This window comes from Camelus bactrianus, chromosome 4 (assembly GCF_048773025.1).
Source record: "Camelus bactrianus isolate YW-2024 breed Bactrian camel chromosome 4, ASM4877302v1, whole genome shotgun sequence".
Taxonomy (NCBI): Eukaryota; Metazoa; Chordata; class Mammalia; order Artiodactyla; family Camelidae; genus Camelus; species Camelus bactrianus.
Window position 1 is genome coordinate 20822953 of NC_133542.1, and position 20495 is coordinate 20843447.

Genomic DNA, 20495 nt, shown 5'->3' on the forward strand with positions numbered 1-20495 from the left:
TTTAATTATGACATGTCTTGGTGTGGAACTCTTTGGTTTCATCTTGTTTAGGACCCTCTGTGCTTGCTGTACCAGATATCCTTTTGCTTGTTTAGGTTTGAGAAGGTTTCAGCCAAAATTTCATCAAATACATTTTCAATCCCCTTCTCTCATTCTTCTTCTGGGACACCTCTAATGTGAATGTTGGTAAGCTTAATGCTATTCCAGAAATATCTTAAACTATTTTCACCTTTTTTAAAATTTGTTTTTCTTTATGCCACCCTGAATTGATTTCCATTAATCAATATTCCAGATCACTTCTGTATTCTTCTGTATCACTTAGTCTGCTATTCATTCCTTGGAGTGTGTTTTTTATTTCAGTTATTTAAGTCTTCATTTCTGATTGGGTCTTATTTATTTATTTATTTATTTTGTGTGTGTGGGGTAATAGTTCTTTTTTATTTTATTTTTTTAGTTTCGTGTTAAAATTTTCAACATGTACACCTATTCTTTTCCCTAATTTACTTAACATTTTTATTACAAATGCTTTGAAATCTTTACCTGGTAAACTATTTCAATTTCATTATTTATTTTTTCACGGGTTTTCTCTTGCTCTTTAAATTGATAACAGTTCTTCCTTTCCATTTGGCTTAACCTTTTATGTCTTTATGAATTTATGTGACAGTTACCTATTGTGCTCTTGAAGGGATGTTGTTATATGGGAGCATCCCTACACACACTGCGTGTGCTCATTGTCTGTGGTGGGAGAGCTATATGTGATGTGGATGCAAGTCACATCTCTCCCCAGGGTTTGCTGGCAGCTATCACCTTTGTAGGGGGTGGGCCTAGAGATGGAGTGGCTAGAGCGGGAGCCAAGCGTGAAGCAGGACCTCCCCTCTGTTCAATGGTTGTCACAACATTATCAAGTAGGGTATGATCCTAAATTGTGGGGGCAGAAGCCTTGAGGGTGAGACCTGAGTTAGTTTCGTTCCATTTAAGTGTGTGCTTTCCCCCCTCCTCATACCTGGACCCTTCCCCAGAGCAAGGGAGTACTGAAGCAAGTGGGGCCCAAGCAGGCTGTCGGCTGTAGACAGAGCCTCTCTGATGCACTGCCTGTGCAAACCCCAGCAGTTATTTCCCTTGATCTGCTAAGACACAGCCTAAAGCACAAGTCTCCTTTGTCTCTCACAGTCAATCCCTGGCTCCAGCCTTTGCCATCTGGGGCTGCTGTAGAGCCACACCCAAAGCAGGTGGGGCACATGTGGACTTTCAGAGTGTACTGGGGTATGAGCTGTGGTGGAGAGGCCACCATCAGAGATCTGGGCTGCTTCTGATGCAATGTTTGAATAAGTGCCAACAATGGCCACCACCATGCCATCCAGGCTCCACTCCATGACCTGGTCTCTTCTGCTTCCCAAAGTTGAGTTTTCTTCTTGGTTGTGGCCGTGCCAGATCCAGTGCCACAATGTGACAAGGAATGGGGACTAAGCATTCACTCAGTTTGGGCTGGGGAGAGTAAAGGGGCAGTTGTGGGAAACCCAGCAGCTGCTAGATTAGTCTTCTCTCCTCCTTGCCTCAAGAGCAAGGCAGCCCATGAGTTCCTTAAGAGTAGAGTCCAGACTTCCAACAGCCTTCCTGTTAGTCCCAGTGATCCTCCAAATAACCAAGGGAGCTTGTCTCTGCCATGCACTCTCCAGGACTTAGGTGCCTTATCTGTGGCTCTCACTGTTCACTTCCTAGGGTGGGTATCTGTCCTTGTATTATCTGTTTTCTTCTGGGTCACCTCCAAGGGTCACAGGTTCCAAATCAGTCACTTTTCTTCCCTTCCTATCCAATCACATGTGCTTCTTTCTAACAACCTTGATTGTACAGGGGTCTTTCTTCCAGATTCCAGTTAATTTTCAGTGAAGATTGTTCCACATGTAGATGTATCTTTGATCTGTCTGTGGGAGAAGGTGAGCTCCACATCCTCTTACTCCAACATCTTGATCTGACTCCCCTTACCAAAAACAATTTTAACCAGAAAATAGTAAATTTTTTAAAGTCATAAGAAAAAAAAAAAACCTGCCAATGCTGAATTCTATATTTAGTGAGAATATCTTTGAAAAATGAAGATAAAATAGAGATTTGTTTTTTTAAGTACATAGAAGTTGAAAGAATTCATCACCAGCAGATGTCACCAGTAGATTAAAGAGAATCCTTCAGGAAAAAAGAAAACAATATCAAATGTAAATCCGAATCTACAGAAAGGAAGGAAGCATAGTAGAAATGGTTCTCAGGAGAGAAAGATGAGAGACATCTATGTTGATTATATTTGAGACTCCAAGCTAAATCCAGATAACAATTTGAATACCTGGGATACCAGTGTTTCAGAAACCAGTGAAGGAGACAATATGAACTCTCCTCCTCCCAAGGTCACACTGAGTCTACAGCTACATAGGAAACAATTTCCTCTTAAAAAACCCTAAAGGCTGGCTGAGCGATTATTACACATCAGGTAAATGAGAAGAAAACCACACAGAAGTAGAGAGGAGAGGCCAAGATACAATCTCGCCATAAACCCTTACGCCAGCATGGCAATTAACAACCAGGAGAAAACTCAAAACCCAGAGCTTCTCCCCAAGTAGAAAAGGGTTTGAACTCCACTTTGGGAACCTCAACTTTTAGGACCTGTACCTAAGAGATAAGCCCCCCAAATATCTAACTTTGAAACTCAATCGGGCTCATATCTCGAGACCCATCAGACTATAGTGATCTGGGTAGGCTCATGCACTCAGGTGTACCCATCCCAGGGCTTAGCTAAGAGGCAGCCAATCATGCCGACCTGCACTCATTTTAAAGTGCTGGCCTGACAGACAGGCGTCTAATTTAAAAAACACATCTAGGAGCCTGCTGGAACACTCTATGGGGACAAAGACTGATGAGTATCATCTTTGCACCCTCCCTTCACCACCCTTCAGAGGACCAATATCTCCCAGGAGAGAGCTTTATATGCATTTGGTGCCCTGATTTTTATGGCTACCACCCAGGAGACACCTCCCAAAGGCTCTGAAGACCAGAGTAACTTGTATTCCCAATAAAATGGGACTGTGATAATTGGTGTCACCCAGAAAGAAGCACATACCTGTCTTTTACATCAATTTATGTGTCTGCTGCCATGGGACACTTCTACATCACCTATCTCTGGAGGCTAGTGGGGCTTACACTGTGAGTCCCATGGTACTGTACTAAATGGAGAAAGAGTCCTTTACCAGCAACAACCCCCAGGGCACAGCAACAGAAAGAGACCCAGGGGTGTGGTCTTTATGACTGCAGCCTGAGGGGCATGATTCTAATTGAATATGCATCTAGGGGCTGACTGTAATCCTTTCCAGAGGACTTGGAAGATGGGCATCAAGTTTATAATCTCCCCCTGCCACACTCCAGAGCATGAGTGTTTCCTAGAGGTAAGTACTACACACAGCTGGTGCCCTCATTTTTGTATCTAGTGCCTTGGTCTTTATAGCAACCTAGAGGATGCCCCTTGATCACTTGGCTCTAGTAGCCAGAGGGTCTTCCATTCCTGGATCCCATGGGAGTATGGAAATTAGAGAAACAGTTCTTGGCAGGCTGCCATCCCCAGGATAACGTGCATACAGCAGGTCGAGGCACATCACCTAGCCTTTCTGTAAAGAACTCTTTGCATGTCCTGGAGCTCTGGTCTGAGATTGGGAACACGTCCAGTGGACTACAAAACTGCTGTCAAGGAACATTGTCTATGGACGCCATCTTGGTACTCCCCTTCTGCCTTGCTCCAGCTCGCTGGTGTCTCCCAAAGTAGAGCCAAGACAGTTGTCTGGAGCCCTGATTTTTATCCTTGCTCTCCCAGGGAAACCTCCAGATTGCGTAGCCAGTGGAACTTACACTTGTGGTCCCACATGACTATACATATTTGCATACTTTTAAAGCTGTTGCATAAGCATCTAGTCTACATGGCCTGAATCTAGGTGCTCAGAACCTCCCCTTAAGGACACTGACAGATCTTGGCACACCCTAAATGACTGGAAGCTCTTAAAAATATAATAGGCTGCTTGAACATGTAAGTCAATAAAGTTAGAACACTCCCTCACACCATACACAAAAATAAACTCAAATGGCTTTAAGACTGAAATATAAGACAAGACTCTGAAAAGAAAACACAGGCAAAAGATTCTCTGAAATAAATCTTAGCAATGTTCTCCTAGGACAGTCTACCAGTCTACCCAGGCAATAGGAATAAAAGCAAAAATGAACAAATGGGACCTAATTAAACTTATAAGCTTTTGCACAGCAAAGGAAACCATAAGCAAAACAAAATGACAACCTAGGGAATGGGAGAAAATATTTGCAAATGATGCGACTGACAAAGGTTAAATTTCTAGAATATATAAACAGCTCACACAACTTAGTAACAAAAAAACAAACAACCCAATCAAAAAATGGGCAGAAGACTTAAAAAGACAACTCTTCAAAGAAGACATCCAGAAGGCCAACAGGCACATGAATAGATGCTCAATATCACTAATTATTAGAAAAATGCAAATCGAAACTACAATAAGGTTATCACCTCACATCAGTCAGAACGGCCATCATTAAAAAGTCTACAAATAATAAATACTAGAGAGGGTGTGGAGAAAAAGGAACCCTCCTACACTGTTGGTGGGAATGTAAATAGCTGCAGCCACTATGAAAGACAGTATGGTGGTTCTGTTAAAAAACTAAAAATAGACTTATATGACCCAGCAATCCCACTCCTGGGCATATATCCAGAGAAAACTATAATTTGAAAGATGCACGCACCCCAATGTTCACAGCAGCACTGTTTACAATAGCCAAGACATGGAAACAACCTAAATATATATCAACAGATGACTGGAGAAAGATGTGGTACACACACACACACACACACACACACACACACACACACACACACACAATGGAATACTACTCAGCCATAAAAAAGAATGAAATAATGCCATTTGCAGCAACATGGATGGATCTAAAGATTATCATATTGAATTAAGTAAGACAGACAGAGAAAGACAAATATCATATGATATCACTTATATGTAGAATGTAAAAAAATGATAAAAATTCTATTTACAAACCAAAAACAGACTCACGGACATAGAAAACAAACTATGGTTACAAAGGGTAAAGTGCGGGGAGGGATAAATTAGAGGTTGAGGATTAACAGATATAATTACTATATATGAAATAGATAAACAACAAGGACCTACTGTATAGCACAGGGAATTATATTCAATTTCTTGTAAGAACATAATGGAAAGAAATCTGAACGTAAAAAATTTATAGGTATGTATATGTATAATTGAATCACTTCGCTGTATACTTGAAACCAACATTCTAAATCAACTACACTTCAATAAAAAATTAAAAAAAAAAAGAAAAAGGAAAAAGCTAATGTTTCAAATCTGACTATTACCTATTTCAAATACCCATAACTTACCACAAGAGAAACCTAGCATTACAAAGATTTGATTGCTTGGGTTACAGCCATTTGCTACAGACCTCGGGGATAATTTACATGTTTTGGTTGCTTTGAAATATTACTTGTAAGATTTGGAAATCATTTTAAGGTAACAGTCACATAAACAACTCTGGTTTGCTAAAAGAATTGTGAGTATATTAAATATGTTCATTAAGAATAAAAGAAAAGATTAAAAAACCCACAATACGATATTATCTTACACCTTTCAGAATGACTATTATCAAAAAGATGAGAAGTAACAAATCTTGGTAAGGATGTGAAGAGAAGAGAAGAACTCTTGCACTCTACTGGTGAGAATGTAAATCAGTACAGCCACTATGCAAAATAATACGGAGTTCACCAAAACATTTAAAATAGAACTACCAATATGATCCAGCAATTCCACTTCTGGGTATTTATGCAAAGAAAAGGAAAACATTAACTCAAAATGATGTATGTACCCCAATGTTCACTGCAGCATTATTCCAGATAATGTGACCATATGACTTCCAGAAAAATGTAATGTCATATGAAAATGAAGTATTGATAGTGAGTATAATCCCTTGTATTATCTATAAAACTTTGAACAAACATACGAGTAAAACTTTATCAATGAATAATGAAAACGAATAGTTTTCTCCTTATCAAATATCTCTTTAAAATTTTTAATAAACTATAAAACTAACTTTTAGGTGTTCTATTTGATTTTCTCATGAGAGGTGAAAATGTTAAAGAGATATGAATGAGTAAAGCAGTGGAAAGAGGGGGAACAGGGTAAGATTCTTAGAAGAAATTAAAAATAAAATATAAAGAACTGGATAGTTTTATATTGCCTCCATTAAATATTTATTGCCATAAAAAATTACCTTCTTTTCTCTCTGCTATAATTGTATTCAATTCCTGTATCGTTGCTTTATCAACAGACATATGTACTTTAAGTTTATCCAATTCTTCTTGAAGATTCGTCCTATAAATTAGCACAGTAAACAACTATTTAAATGCATAAGTTAAGGAATAATGTAACAAATATACAAAGGCAGCAAAAATATTTTAAAATATATGAATTAGACAGTAGTAAAATAAAAGCAAAAGTATATTAATATTAACAAATCCTAACAATTAAAACTGAATTTTAATGAGGATCTGAAAAGTAAAATGTTTCAAGTCATTTTTAACTTTATCTAAATAAACATGCTAAATACTTAAAGCATAAACTATATAATTTAAGAAATCATGTATTGAGGTACCAGCCTATTTGTTAACACACAGATATGCTATGTAAAATAAAAAATATTAATACACACCATTCAAAGCAAAGAGAGTAAATCTCTAGATGCCAAGTAAAGACAGAGAAACATTACTAGTAAAATGGAACTGAGCTACCATGATGAGAGACTGGTATCAAATACTGCCCATGGAGACCTGAGACTCTGAGACCTGAGTGGAGATGGAAGTTTATGTGCAACACCCTTCATGGCTGAGAAACAAAACTGGGCTAACTGTAGGAGGCTGGGAGACACAATTTTGCCTAATGAAAACCTCAGTATCTGAGCTTATTTAGCTGAAGTTCCATTAAAAAGAGCCATCCTGCTCTAATCTTAGGGCAAGACAAAGTCAACCCTGTGAACTCAGAATCCTAAGCCTACATTACCAGTTTCAAACTAGAGCCAACATTGGCTGAGACCTGAAGAGTTGACAGCAATGTGAAAACTGGTTTATGGCCAGTGTACAGGCACATACAATCATTCGCTGCAGAGAGGCTTCTATGATTGAGAGAATGGACTGTATAAAAACCACCACAGAAAATAATTCTCAAAGAAGTCAACTTTGCAAATAAGAATAAATGTATGAATAAGTTCAAAGCCATGAATAACAGCCAATATACACCCCATTCAAAATGAGAGAATGCACAGCAATGAAAGAGGTACAAAAGAGAAATTCAAAATGAGTTTTTATAAAATTGGAGTTCTTAAAATGTTGGAAAAAAGAAAAAGAGGTGACAAACATACATTAAAAAAAAAAACAGGGGTTTATGAAACAAGAGCAGACAAATAAGAAAAAGAACCAAATAATATATCTGTAAATGCTAAATAAATCTGAAGTTAGTAATAACAACATAACCAGAATTTAAAACTCAGTGTGTAAGTTAAATAGCACACAGATAAAGCTAATGAAAATTGGTAAACTCAGAAAGAACACAAAGATACAAAGAGAAGGAAAATAGCAACAATCTACAGTGTGTTGGAATGAGAAGGCCAGAAAGTATCTAATAAAAATTATTCTGAGAGATTGAGAAAATGGGGAGAAGACAATATTCAACATACAATGTCTGAAGCTTGAGAACTGATCAAAACTATGAATTAACAGATTAAGAAAGCATTAAAAATTGCAAATAGCATTTACAAAACTACATTCACACTTAGAAATATAGTGAAACTAAAGGACACCAAACAAAAACAGACAATTTTAAATTCAAAAGATTGAAAAAAAACCAATTAACAAGCAAAGAACTTAGGAATGACAGTAGACTTTGGATATCAACAAGAAAAGCCAGAAGGAGAATAAGTAATATTTTCCACATTCCATAGTTTACTATCTATAGATCCTAGATGAAAGAAATATTAAAGACTGTATTTGAGGAAAAAAAATAAACTCAAAAGCTATGAGGGAATGATGATGAAAGACATTTGTAAATGTGTACATGAACTAAGCAAACATTTATTATGTAAAGCAATCGTAGCAATATCTAAGTGAAGGTAGAGATAAAATTAGGTAGAACTAAAGTTCTGAACATAATGATGTATGTTGAAAGAAAGAGTTAAAGCATTTAAGATCTTTGTATGCTAAAAGAGGGTAGAGGTATACTGATGAACTTTAGACAGTCAAATAATATGTTATAATTTCACAAAAAATTTAAAGAATGAAAAACAAATATAAACTTTTAAGTCAAAGGAGATCAAAAAAGAAATCAAAACATAATCAAATTGAAGGCAAGAAAAGGATTTTTCAAAGGAGCATAAAAAATAAAATTACACTGAGAAATTAATATTAAAAATAACTATGATCATTACATAATGATCAAAGGAATTATTTACCAGGAAGATGTAACAGTAGTTCTAAACTTTAATGTACTCAAGAAAATAAGAGATACAATTCTTAGAATAATTCAAATAAAAAGTTACATAAAGTGAGAAAAAAAAGTATTATCTGCTTTCCCTCACTCAATTTACTTCTTGAAAAAAATGTTGTTTACAGTTTGTATACTTAAACACATTCATAAAGATTTTAAAAATTAGGATCTTATGATACACATTTGCAGCTTCTCAGGTTGCAGATTGATGGGAAGGGTACACACACATACAAACATATATAGCCATCCACACAGTGATTAAGTTTAAATTATATGCTTGCTTTGTTTGGCTAAGAACATGGAACATAATGTACATATAGAACATAAGATGGCCCCACAAAGAAAAAGCAGATGTAACTCATATCAACTTACTTTTTCTTGGCTCTCAGATCACTAATCCAGTAGAACACAGGGCTATAGTTGTTGGAAACATTATTTCATGTTCTTTAGAGGTATTCTATGCCTACAGCTTGTTTGTGCTTTTTTTTTTTTTTTTAAGAATTCACACAGTTCCTACTTTTAATACAGAGCATTTATAAACATTAGGGACAACCTTGTTCTTGAGTCAAACTATGCACCAACAAACCACATCTTAATGGGTATTTGGGGAAGGCGCTGACAGAGACAGTGCCCAGGTTTCTCTAAGCAAGATAAACACTGGCTATCTACTGACTCTGATTTATTACCCATTTTTTCTGGTGTTTCAGATACTCTGGTATGAGAACCACAATTCAAAATCTGCCTTATAGTGGACAAATTATTTGAGATGAGTGTATTCAGACACTGGACAATAGGTCACAGAGAACTGTGATCCCTGAAAGAAAGGAAATGGACAAACAGACCTAACAACAGTCCAGGTTTCTGCCAGGAGGAACTTGCCAGACCATGATGCAGGGGGAGAGAGTCTTCAATGGGCTGAAGGAAATGAGCCTGGAGTTTGGGAAGGCTGAAATGTTTGGAATTTGTGAAGCACAGAGGAGGAAGCTACAAAGAGAAGGAGCTGCAGAAATCAGCTTTAAGAATTGGAGTTTGTGGTTGAATATTTTGTAGCACATGCATAGTATGAAACTCAACAAGGCAAGCAGAGAACAACCAGAACTATAAATGGAACTATTCTCACAGCTCTCACAGGAATGGAAGACATGTGAATTCCAACCAGTTAGAGAGGAGGATCTTGTTGAACACTAGGGGCACCCAATAAAGAACCCAAAAGGGTCATTCTGATGAACTGGGATAAAAAAGGCTCTGGTAAATGATGATCTAAACTTGTGCTAACAACTGTTTTGAAAAATCTGAAAATACTTAAACTGAGGTTTTTAACATACTTCTCTCAGTAATCAACACCCAAAATGGATGGAAGTCAGTAAGGACATCGAATATTTGAAAGGCACTATGAAAAACCTTGACTTAATAGACATTTATAAAACATTCTGCCCAATAATACCAGGATACACACTCTTTTCAAGTGCTATGGAACTTTCACCAAGATAAAACCAAATGCTGGACCATACACCATTTACTCCAGTGAAATATCTGTCAATAGATACAAAATAATGTTTTTTCCTTAGCCAAGAATCTTGTTAACTGTACAGCAAAATACAATGAAAATACAACAAAATTATTATTATATTCTACCAAAAGATAGAAACAACCCAGATATCTATCAACAGATGAATGGATAAACAAAATGTGGTATATACATACAATGTAATGCTATTCAGCCTTAAAAAGAAATTCTGCTACAAAATGGAAAAAATCTAAAAGACATTATAACAAATGAAATAAGCCAGACACAAAAATAAAAGCATTGCATGATTCCACTTATATGGGGTATTTAGACTAGGCAAATTCATAGAGACAGAAAAGAGAAAGAGATAGGGGCTGAGGGAAGGGGGAAATAGGGGATTATTATTTAATGGGTACAGAGTACAGAGTTACAATTTAAGAAGATGGAAAAAGTTCTGGAGATGGATGGTGGGGAAGTAAAACAACAGCATCAGTGTATTTAATGGCAATGAACTGTATACCTAAAAATGGTTACAATGGTAAATTTTATGTTTTGTGTTCTTTACCACAATAAAAATATATTCTATCTCCCATGATTTAGGTTGATTGTGCAGGACACAAAAATATAAACCATTTCTATATTTTAGCCAGATGGGAGGGCAGGAAAGAGAAAGAAGGGAAAAAAAACCAAAAAGGATTGGGAAAAACATAAACATGGAGATGCACAGAAGAAGATTTATCTTCGTATTAATCAAAGTTTGTAACTGTATATCTGCACTCACTGATTATTGTTTGTTTTCTCCAATAAACTGAAGTGCTGTGAGGACTAGAGCCATGCGTCCTCTGCTCAGTGTTTTACTTCCAGTGCCCAGTATATTTATTGAATCAATGAATGAAATTACAAACAATACAAAGGGTCACATGGATTCAGTAATATGTAACTAATATTATAAAACTCCATAGTTTAAAGGCCTTTTAAAAATATATTATTTACATAATTATAATTGGTTTACTTGTTTCCAGGACCCACTACTTTGAACAGCGTCATGAGTGAATTCTTATAGGCCTCAAGTTACATCGTACTCTGAAGCATTCTAGAGATACAAAAGAGGAATACAATGGGCCCTAGGCTTGGGGGTTCTAACTCAGCAATGAATTAGGTCTTATGCTAATCTTGTCCTGAAACGTCTCACTCTTACCAAGGAATGCTTAGTAGGTGAGTTTAATTCCTATGAGTCCAATTTCTGTGGGTGAATTTCTTATTCCTGATTCTCAATCATAAAGTAGCTGAGATAACACTTGTTGCCACAGAGTTGAAATCTGCTGCCTTTCAACAGCCTGGGATAACCTGTACAACACTTGAGAGCACTAATATACAAGAACCTATATTCTCTTTTACCCCTAGCTTATGATAGCCCGTGCTATTTCATGCTGAACTCAAGAATAGATGCATTTAAGTTCTCATCTTACTAATTTACTTAACTCTTACATGTGATCAAATAGCCTCTTTGTCAAAGCTATAAAAAATAATACATGGGGCAACTGGATATTCACATGGAAAATAATGAAGTTGGATCCCTACTTTACACCATGTAAAAAATTAACTAAAAATGGACCAAATATCTAAACATGAGTTAAAACTATAAAACACTTTAGAAGAAAACATGGGGGTAAATCTTCATGAACTTGGATTTGGTGATGCCCATATAGATATGACAGCAAAAGCATAAGGAAAAGAAGGAAAAAAAATAGATCAACTGGACTTCATCAAAATTAAAACTTTTGTGCATCAAAAGAACTATTAAGAAAGTGAGGACACAACCTACAGAATGGGAGAGAATATTTGCAAATATCTGGTAACTGGACTATGTAAAGAATTCTTACAGTGCAAGAACAGAAAGACAAGCAATTCAATTTTAAAAATGGGTAAAAAAAATTTGAATAGATGTTTATCCAAAGAATGGATAAGTAAAAACATACAAAGATGCTCATTAGACATTAAGAAAAATGTAAATCAATACCACAAAGAGATACTACTTCACACTCACGAGGAAAGCCATAATAGGAAGAAAGAAAGAAGGAAGGAAGGAAAGAAGGGAGGAAGGGAGGGAGGAAGGAGAGGGACAGAGGGAGGAAAAAAGGAAATGACAAGAGCAGACAAGGCTATGGGGTAAGTGGAACTTCATAGATTGCAGGAGTGAATGTAAAATGTTGCAGCCACTTTGAAAACAGTTTGGCAGTTCCTCAAAAAGTTAAACATAAATTTATCCTATGAGCCAGCAATGAATGAATAAATGAATTGTGGTATGTAAATACATATAATGGGATATTATTCAGCTATAAAAAGAAATGAAGCACTGACACACACTACAATACATATGAAACTTGAAAACATCATGCTAAGTGAAAGATGCCAGACACAAAAGGTCACTTGATTTTATTTATATGAAATATTCAGAATAGGTAAATCCATAAGGACAGAAAGCAGATTAGTAGTTGCCAGGAGTTGGAGGAAGGGGAAAATGGGATGGGGAATGCTTTGGATTAAACAAAGACCATGACTGTACAACATGTTAAATGCACTAAATGCAATTGAATTGTATGCTTTAAAATAAAAGTAATAAATAATTTGTACATTGTTAATGGTTACCCAAAGATACATTTGTTTTCAAAATATGTCATTATTAGCAGATTTTTTTTTTTTTAGGAATTGTATTTCCAACTCATATTAGAGAAATAAAGTTCCTAAAATCCTCATTTCTACATATGGAAAAAATAATATTCTTGCTTAGGAAGGCAAGGGGTCTTGCTTTGCAGAAGAAAAAAATTAACAGAACTTTCCAACCATAATATTTTTATTTTAATTCCTCAAGCAATTATTATTGAATTTTAAGTATTCTTTGAAACTATGGCCTACATATATTTAATGTTTAACCCAAGAGAGACAAAAGTACTCCATCCTGGGCTATGCCATTGATCTATAGCATGTTTACTTTTTATCATTAAAAAGTGATCAAAAGATCACTGAAATAAGAAGACCTTATCAAGTTATGATATAGAGGGTAAAATTCCCTACTTTCATAAAATAAAGTTGAAGTTTTTAATCACAAATCTTAAACCCCTTTACCATTGACCCCCAACTCTAACGGCCTTCATTCACACATTCACTAATAAGAATTCTCAGTATCAACTGAGAAAAACATCAGTAATTCCTTGCCAATATTTTGCATTCTCATACTTATTTTCAGGTAAGAAAATAGTAAGATAGGAATGGTAAGAAAGGGGACAAGAACTTCAAGTGTATTATATAAAGAATTGTAATTTTATTTTAAGAGCAATGGACAGATATTAAGGGCCTTTAAACAGGGGAGATATCTGCTCAGATTCATATTTTAAAAGATCACTCTGCAGCGCTGGGGAAGATATGATGATGGCCTGGATAAGAGCATTGATAATAAGAATGCAAAGGAATAGTATATGCTAGAAATATTTGTGATATGGGGTCATTAAGATCTGGTGTGGACTATTTTACAAGGAGGTCAGATAGAGAGACAATCAATTATAACTCCCTAGATTTCTGGTTTGAGGAACTGGAGAAATCATAATGCCATTGTCCCTGTTTTATGCCAGTACTATTTCCTTATTACAGTTCTTAACATACATTTGCTTGTTATCCCTGATAAGGTGTGAGATCCTGATAAAAAGGGTGGCATATTATTTCTCCCTGTGTACCTGTGTCTAGCAGAGTGCCTAGCTGCAGCGTTTTATATAGGCTATTGATTAGTATCATAAGACCAAAATTACCCACCCACTGCAAGTTCCTGATTTCTTTAGCCGAGAAAACAGAAGACACACAGTGAATGTCTGCACACCTTCCCTTGACGTCTAGGGTTCCTATCAAGGATAAGCTAGACTTGCTGTGTAAGAAAAGCTTAATACACTGTGGCACCTGAGCCCCTTTTATAGTTTTATATTACTACTCAGAAAAAAATGTTCACAAATATTTTTACACTAATGTTTTTATTTAGGAGAATGTTAACATGTTTATTTAGCAGAATGTTAACTAACGGAAGTTTGTTGGTTCATAAATCTAATTTACTGTCAGTAAGGCAACATCGTCGACTAAGTGAAAAAGCTATGAGCCTATTAGCATTTCTAAAAGCTTTCCTTGCTTCTTTCTTTCAAGTAAACAGTGGTTTCTCTTCATCAGCACACAGCAGGTGCTCCTAGAATAAACCTCATCAGAGTATGAAATTATTACTCTTCAGTACACCACCACACATTCAGTTCCCAACTTAGTGCCTATCTCTGAATGGTACTGTTTAAATACTGAATGGATAAATAAGTGAATAAATAAATGAATATTTGTTAGATAAATACTGAAGGAACCAGCCCATTTATTAGTTTATACATTACTAAGTTTTTAGTATTTTTAAAAAATATTATTAAGATAATAAATAGATACATTTTATAAATCTAAACGAATTATTATAGGAACTATGTTCCATGCAAATTTCTCAAGTCCTCTGATTTCTATATTATAGGAGCAACAAATACCTTTGATCATACTCAATGGTAAAAACATTGTAATATAAGTCAGTGGTAGTATCACTTTTTTAATCCTATTTTAAAAACTGATTTAGAGTTGCCACACAATTTTTATCAGGATCTTGAAAAGTTAAGTCAACTTTAAAAACTGGATTGGAGTTAGAGTTGCCACACAGTTTTTTTTAATCAGGGTCTTGAAAAGTTAACTCAATTTTTAAGACTGAATTTGGAAGTACTATTCAAATTTGTTTTAAAAGTAGTTTTAGTAGACACCTTCTTTAATGTATTCTAGCCTTAAAACTGAAAGACAGTTATTACTACATAAATAAGGATAAATATTATTCCTATAATAAACAGTCTGACTATTACTAAACTGTATCCTACTATATGACACAAAAATAAGAGTGCCTGGTCTATAGAAAAACAAGCTGAAACTTCTAGTTCTTGGTACAGAGTAGATATATTTGTCCCTATTCCTCCCACTAATTAATATAAAAATCCTGAACACAACACAGGAGGTCCCTTACTTAAACTGGTTTGACAATGATTTTTCAACTTTACAATGGTGTGAAAGCAATACGCATTCAGTAGAAACTGTAGTTAGAATTTTAAATTTTGATGTTTTTTCTGGGCTCGCAATATGCTGTATAATACTCCCTCATGATGCTGGGCAGCTACAGAGAGCCGCAGCTCCCAACTAGTCATGCAATCACAAGGGTAAGCAGCCATTTACAACTCACAACCATTCTGTACCCATACAACCATTTTGTTTTTCACTTTCAGTACACTATGCAGTAAATTACATGAGGGATTTAGCACTTTATTATAAAATAGGCTTGTGTTAGATGAGTTTGCCCAACTGTAGGCCAATGTAAGTATTCTGAGCACATTTAAGGTAGACTAGGCTAAGATATGATGTCAGGTGTATTAAATGCATTTTAAACTTATGATATTTTAAACTTACAATGGGTTTATTGGGACAGAATCTCATCATTAGTTGAGGAAGATCTGTACATAAAACAAATATAAGAAGACTCTGAAAGGCAGAGAGAAGAAGAAGGATAGGATAAGGACTTTAGGAGTAAATGAACAACAGAAGAAGAACAACTCACAGTGGTTAAGTTCTCTGGCTTTCTCTTTTCCTAAGTATCTCAAACTAAGTACTAGAGATATCCATGACCCAGAAATGCCAACAGACACAAGCAAAGTAAGTCTCAAGGAAAGTCTGCTCTCTCAAGCCAAAGAACCAACAAAGGGACAGACTAGCAGAATAGAAATCTTATTGACAATAACCATCCCTACTCTAGCCATATACCACTGGGGAAAGGAAAAAAAAAAGCCTTGCTCAGTGAAGGCCAAGTGAGAACCATGGACTTCCACCACCACCAAGTGGTAATGAGGAACTCCCTCACACTCTCTTCAATGTGATGTCAGCAGGGGTCAAGTTAGGAGAAAGTTAATGAAAACGTACTAAAATTTACTGTGATGGGTGTACAACTATTCAAATATACTAAAAACTACTCAATTATTCCTTTTATATGGTGAAGTATATGGCTTGTGAATTATATCTCAACAAAGCTATCAAAAGTATCAGGGAATATTTCTAGGACAATCTATAAAATCTATAAAATAATTTGTGAGATAAGAGACTTCATTATTGGCATCAAACATTTAATACTAGTAGTGTAGTGTACTTTACAAGGTAATTGGAATTATACATTTAAATCTGATATGATCATTTCCTCAAAAGCTTATCATTACATGGAAAAGGTAGTGATCTAAAGTTACACATGTTATTACATAGTATATAAAATAAGATTCTAATTTCTAGCTATGAAAATTCAATGATATTTGATTACATTATACCACATGATGCTATATTCTAGTAATCTAAAAGACATCCAGGCTTTCAAAAAGACTGCATGGCCTGAGTGTCAAAAATTAACTGTAAATGAAGAAATAGGTAAGTAGCAAAAGAGGCTAATTATGTTGGTCTAACTCCGTTTTTGTTTCAAAAAAAAAGTGTTCTTTCTTTGCCAAGCTGAATATAATAGCCTGTGAATTATAAGATCAAGGACACAAACTGTATGTTTTCTAAAATATGAGTATCCTTCATCAAGTTTTATACTTAGGGCAGCTAAAAGACCTATGTGGAGGGATCAGCATTAAGCCCAAAGGACAGGCAGTGCACAGCAAGAAAGAAAGCAATTCCCTCGTGTCCTTTGCAGGTCACTACCAAGGACCATGTTAGCAGATCCATACCAGACCCTTAACAGGCAGTTCTGCTGCTACCAGTAATTAGCTTGGACAGCTCTGGCTCCAAGAGTAGCAGCAAGGCTACACCATAATGAGCTCAGCTGGGATTAGCAGGACAGGGCAGGGAACCAAGAGAGCTCAGGCATTCTGCATTGCGTATGTATCTAGGAGATCAAACAAGGATGGCTGGCTAGGTTATCCCCTCTCCACCTCATTCCAAAAATGAAGTACGGCAGTGTCTAAAATACAAGCTAATGAAGAGCGACACCTCCAACAGATGAGAGCCACATTAATTAACACAATCCCTAGATCATATTATACAGTTTCAGCTAGAGCTAGCAAATGTGCAACTTGTTATTGCATTATACATATATATATATTTTAAAAGCCAGCCTCTTTTTTCTTTACTTTTATTGGCAAAAATCAGATTACTTCATTTTCCAAATTTTATAAGGAATTTCTCTCATGGCCTTTAAGACATAAAAATTTTCTCTCAAACATTTATCTAAGTCCACACTGTTAAAAAAGAAACTCACTTTTGAATCATTAGCTCCTGGTTCTCTCTTTTGAAATAGGCCAGTTCATTCCATACAGCATCAGAATCTTCTTGTTGAAGTTGTTGAGGATCTGCTCTCTTTATTTTCCTGATTTCCATCCTATTTTTAAAGTGAAGTTGCTTTCTTACTTAACATGTTCAAAGTGCAATAAAAACTCATTTATACATTCTCTAAAAATTTTAAATATCTATTGACCAAATTTCTAATTAAAGCTCACTATTTTACGAATTTCCTAAAACCTAAGTACATAGAAATTAAAATCCTTGATCATGTTATCCTAAAAAACCTAAACTGCTACTATGAGAAGCAAACTTTAAAGCAGACACACAGTATTTTTAGCTCTCTCATTCATTCTACTAGTGATAAAACACTGTAGAACAGTCACAGTTTCCATAAAAGGATATAAGCAATCAATACATCTGGAATTTGCTGCAACTAATCTGAATGTGGTTTATGTACTCTATCTTAAAACATGCATTAATCAGTGAATAGCGTAATATCAGATAGTTAGAAAGTAGTTTTCACACTTTTAGTGGCTACTAAAAAGTTAGGTGAGTAGAGGCTAAATCCAACTGCTTTACCAACAGGTCATATGAAATACTTTCCATTCTTCAAAGGAAAAATTTAGATGTGACAATTATCTACAAAACATGCTAAATGCTCTTTATGTTTTCATTTTCTGTACATAAAACAAACTCTTCATTTTATTTTGTAAAAGTGCTGTACTGGCCAATTTAGAAACAGTATTTCTCTATAGAAAAGACCAATGTGTATCATCAACATTGCCCTAAAGGATCCATCTGAAAAGATGAGAGGGTAGTAGATTTTCTGTACTCATTCAGTCCTTTGCCCTCTGTTGATACTGTTAACAGGGGAGCCACTTACGACCAACCAAGATCTGAACACCTGTTCAGAGCAATTGAACTGAGACCGCCAATTCATTCAGATAAGCTGCAGAACAAACGGATGGATAGTAAAGATTTTCAAATTGCATCTAGGTTGAAGTAGTTTTAAGGCAGTTAACTATATATGTGAATTTCATATTTCTCATGTCTTTCAATTAAAACTTAAATATTCTTTGATTCATATATACTGTAACACCAGTATTTTATTTATTTAAAGTAGTTTTTCAATCATATGGATAGGAACTATTTTTGCTTTAAGCTATATACTTGTATTAAGTTACTCTATAGATACCAAAATATATACAATAATTCAATCATCCATGCTAATGATTTCTGCAAACGATAGAAAAATCAAGTTATTGCTAGCATATTTCTGTTTTCATTTATTATATTCTCTATTCAAAAATCCTTGATAAAGATTTGACTACAAAATAATTTCTTCACAATCAAACAAAAGCCATTAAAGCACCTATATGATGCTATTCCATTCCATTTAATATTTAGGGAAATGTCTTTATGAGCTATGTAACTCACATGCCACTGCCTTCTTCCCACTGTTTTAATTGCTCTTTTACTGCTCTGTAGTTGGTCTGTAACATCTGTAGCCTTTCTTTGCGTTTTTCATGGGCATCTCTTAGCTCATCATTTTCCTGGCTCTGTAGAACACAAGAAAATCAAGTATAAAACTTTGAAGAAAGTATTAATATAGTGTTGCAAATAAAAGTTTACCCATCTAAACATGAAATTTGAAAGAAAAAATTGTGTAAATATGAATGAATTTGTAATACTTGTTTAAGCAGAAGAAAAAGAATTCCTAGTCACAGAACAGGTTTGCTTGATAAATACTCACTGCATTTTCAAAAAAAGCTTAAGTAAATTCAAAACTTTGCGATCAAATTATTCTCATTCCTTTCCCTGTTGTTAATTGTATATATACACATATTTATGAATCAATCCTACATACCAAAAAATTTTTTTCAATACCAGGAGCTGTCCACACATAAGACATGATTATTTTGTTAGCTATAAGTACACATATAATTAGTGTAAGCTCATAGTAAGACCAGTTCATTAATCCACAGATTCATAATTAGTTTGTTATAATGCACAAAGATTACATATGAGGAAGGAAATTAGTCTGGACCTATGTTAGAAGTGGCATAGTTAACATTTTGGGTTGAACCATAAGGAACTAAAATAGGAAAGCTGGGCTTAGTACTCTTGAAGACGTTATAGAAAAGACAGTCTAAACGTTACTAGGTTAAACAACCATAAGTCAATGACTTCTAAATGTTTTAAATAGAACATATGCATAAATCTTCATCTTCTACATAACAACAGAACGAACTTATAAAATAGGCCAAAGTTTCAGTCCTCAAGGGAGGTATTTATATTACTTACGAACTGTGTTTCTCAAAGTAAAATAAGTATTGAGTTTTTTTAACCCCTGATAATTTCAAACTTTCTTCTTAAACTCTTTTCATTTTCTGTATGAAAGAACTCGTATACTTATTCAGTGGGGACAACTGGTACTCTTAAGATTATAGTGAGGTGAGAAGAGTAGGCACATGGCAGGCAGAAAGACCTGAATTGCATCCCTGGAGCTTTCTCCTATTAGCTGCATAATCTTAAGAACAGTATTTAAATTAATTTAATTTTTTACCGTAGAATATGGAAAAGAACACAGAAATTTATATTATGACAACTAAATTGAGTTAACATGTAGGCAAAGGCCCTGGCACTGTGCTTGCCCAACAGAGGCACAAAGCAAACCCGTTTTATTTTGTCCTCTTCCCAAGCATTAACACTGATGCCCTTATCATTCAGAAGCCAAATTTACTGTTACTATCTGTTTCTCATCCCAATAGTAAGATAATACTTTATAGAGCCTACATTACTTTACTGCAATTCTACTTGTCTCAACAGTATGAATATTTTGTCATTTCACTTTGAATATATATCTAGTAGGATAACTTCAATAATTCTTTTAACTAGTTATTAAGAAGTATTTTTAGTCCTGTGTGTATAAAGTGGTCTGTATGCAATATGAAAATGCAAGTACTTGATGAAAATAGAATCACTTGACAAGAGCAATCAGAATAAAT

General features: G+C 35.1%; 1 protein-coding gene across 1 annotated transcript in view; it reads right to left on the bottom strand.

Annotated features, from left to right (window-relative positions):
- Window positions 1-20495, bottom strand: part of CNTLN (centlein) — a 247919-nt gene that overhangs the window by 102327 nt on the left and 125097 nt on the right. The window contains exons 11-13 of the mRNA XM_010946034.3: window positions 18925-19046; window positions 17465-17584; window positions 6355-6455 (exon numbers count right to left, since the gene is read on the bottom strand). Of these exons, the coding sequence (XP_010944336.1) occupies window positions 6355-6455; window positions 17465-17584; window positions 18925-19046 (343 nt within the window). The remainder of the gene's footprint in view (window positions 1-6354; window positions 6456-17464; window positions 17585-18924; window positions 19047-20495) is intronic.